The sequence below is a fragment of the Antrostomus carolinensis genome, unplaced genomic scaffold (assembly GCF_000700745.2).
Source record: "Antrostomus carolinensis isolate BGI_N321 unplaced genomic scaffold, ASM70074v2 scaffold34204, whole genome shotgun sequence".
NCBI classification, from domain to species: domain Eukaryota; kingdom Metazoa; phylum Chordata; class Aves; order Caprimulgiformes; family Caprimulgidae; genus Antrostomus; species Antrostomus carolinensis.
The window spans coordinates 30555-32631 of record NW_010311976.1 but is presented as its reverse complement, the minus strand read 5'-3'; the positions used below and the strand labels follow the sequence as shown (position 1 = coordinate 32631).

Genomic DNA, 2077 nt, shown 5'->3' with positions numbered 1-2077 from the left:
ACCCCGGCAGCAGCGCAGGGCTGGAAGGATCTGGCCCCTCCATCCCCTGCTCCTGGCAGGGAGCATCCTTCCCCACCCCAGTGGGAAAACATTGGGATGCTTCCCAGCTGCCTGCAGAGCCGAGCATGGGTGTTGGGGCAAGGAGGGGACCCACGGCTGCAGAGGGGACTCAATTTGTGGTTTATCCACATCTTTACTCAAACACAGGGGAATTAACCCACCCAGGCCTGTCCTCACTTTCCCTGGCACTCAGCTCCCCCAGAAGGAGTGTACTCGTGCTGTGATGCCACTGCATCCCCATTGCGTGACCACTGCCCTAGATGGTCACTGCAACAGTCTCCACAGATCATTCCTCCCCATTTCTAAAGGGATTATTTAAAAAACTGGAGCCCAGACCGGGGATGTGGGGTGAGCACGGACCACCTGGGCTTTCTCTATTCCCTTCAGGCCATCACCGGAGGAGGCTCTGCAGTGGCGCGATTCCCTGGAGAAGCTCCTGCAAAACCCCTGTAAGTACACATTCCCCTGTGGTCACATCCCCCTGCTGCTCAGCCCCCCTGGGACCCCCAGCGCTCAGCAAGGGCTCAGCAAGGGCTTGACCCCCCCACAGACGGGCTCGCCAGCTTCCACAGCTTCCTGCGCTCCGAGTTCAGCGAGGAGAATGTGGAGTTTTGGGTGGCCTGTGAGGACTACAAGAAAACCAAGTCCCCTGTGAAGATGGCAGAGAAGGCCAAGAAGATCTATGAGGAGTTCATCCAGACCGAGGCACCCAAAGAGGTCAGTGGCCATGGGGCGGGAGATGGTACCAGAAGGGATGAGGCTGCTGCCCTGATGGCCTCCATCCCAAAGGAGAGTGATGGCTGAAGGACACCCCGTACTGTGGCTGAAGGGCTTGGAGGGCTGTGCCCTTGGCAAGGGGCAGCCCCATCCCCACTGGCTGCATTCCACAGCTCCGGTGCCCCTGTTTGCATGCTCAGCCTCTGCTGGGCTGCCTCCTGCCATGGGCTCCTCCAGCATTCATCCTCCCCCAGAGAGGGCTTGCATTAATCATAAGGGATGACAATTCACAGTAATCCTCCCCCCACAGTTAGCTTTGCTGCAGGATAGACCTCACCCTTACAGATTTGCCACCAGCAATTCCCCCAGAGAAGCAAACTGCCCTAGTCCCTCCCCATAACCTTTGGGTGGTTGTTGGTGGGACAGAACAGGCGAGGGGAGATGCCATCACCCACCCCTCGCAAAGGCAGGGTCCCCATCCCTCTTACGCTCCCATCACAGGTGAACATCGACCACTTCACCAAGGCCGTGACCATGAAGAACCTGGTGGAGCCATCACCAAGCAGCTTTGACATGGCCCAGAAGAGGATCTTTGCCCTGATGGAGAAAGACTCCCTGCCCAGATTTGTGCGGTCAGAGTTTTATCAGGAGTTAATCAAGTAGCAATGCGGCAGGGCTGTGCGAGGCACTCCCCGCAGGCGGTCCCACTGCTTCTCTCTAAACACCTGCCCCTTCTCCTGCAGCCGCTTTGCTTTCTTGTTACCACCCTAGAAGAGCACCCAGGGGCATTGCTAAACATCTCCCCCGTGCTTTGGACTGTCAGGTGTCCTGATGTTTCCTCTCTTACAGTCTCTTTCCTCTCCCACCAAAGACCAACTAGCAGAACCCTTGGTGATCCTCCCTGGGTTTGGAGCCCAGAAGGGCAGTGGAGCAGCCCCAGCCCCGCAGCAACTGGGAGCCACTGGGACAGCTGGTGTGTCCCCGGTGCTCTGGGGCTTGGCTGTAGTTGGAGGCTCTGAGGCACTGGCTCTGCCTTCTTCGGACATGACAATATTTCTCCCAGTTTTGCCCGTGTCCCTGGTTTGGCCCAGGCTCTCTCCTCCTCCCAGCTTCTCTGGGCGCTGCTGAGGCTGCACAGGGTGCCCCACAGCCCCGGGGTGCAGGGTGGGGATGGCCACTGCGGGATGGGCATCAGCTTGTCTTCAGAAAGCAGCCGTTCAGTGGGCAGAGTGACGGCTGTATGGCAGGGACGGTGGTGTGGCAGAGGTGGCCATGTGGCAGGGACGGCAGAGCCGGCTGT

The 2077-nt window shown here is 58.9% G+C and overlaps 1 protein-coding gene across 1 annotated transcript in view; it reads left to right on the top strand.

Annotated features, from left to right (window-relative positions):
• Positions 1–447: 447 nt before the first annotated feature.
• Positions 448–2077, top strand: part of RGS5 (regulator of G protein signaling 5) — a gene marked incomplete at its 5' end in the record, with an annotated part of 3263 nt that continues 1633 nt past the window's right edge. Inside the window, 3 exons of the mRNA XM_029084724.1 lie at positions 448–509; positions 611–777; positions 1279–1436. Of these exons, the coding sequence (XP_028940557.1) occupies positions 448–509; positions 611–777; positions 1279–1436 (387 nt within the window). The remainder of the gene's footprint in view (positions 510–610; positions 778–1278; positions 1437–2077) is intronic.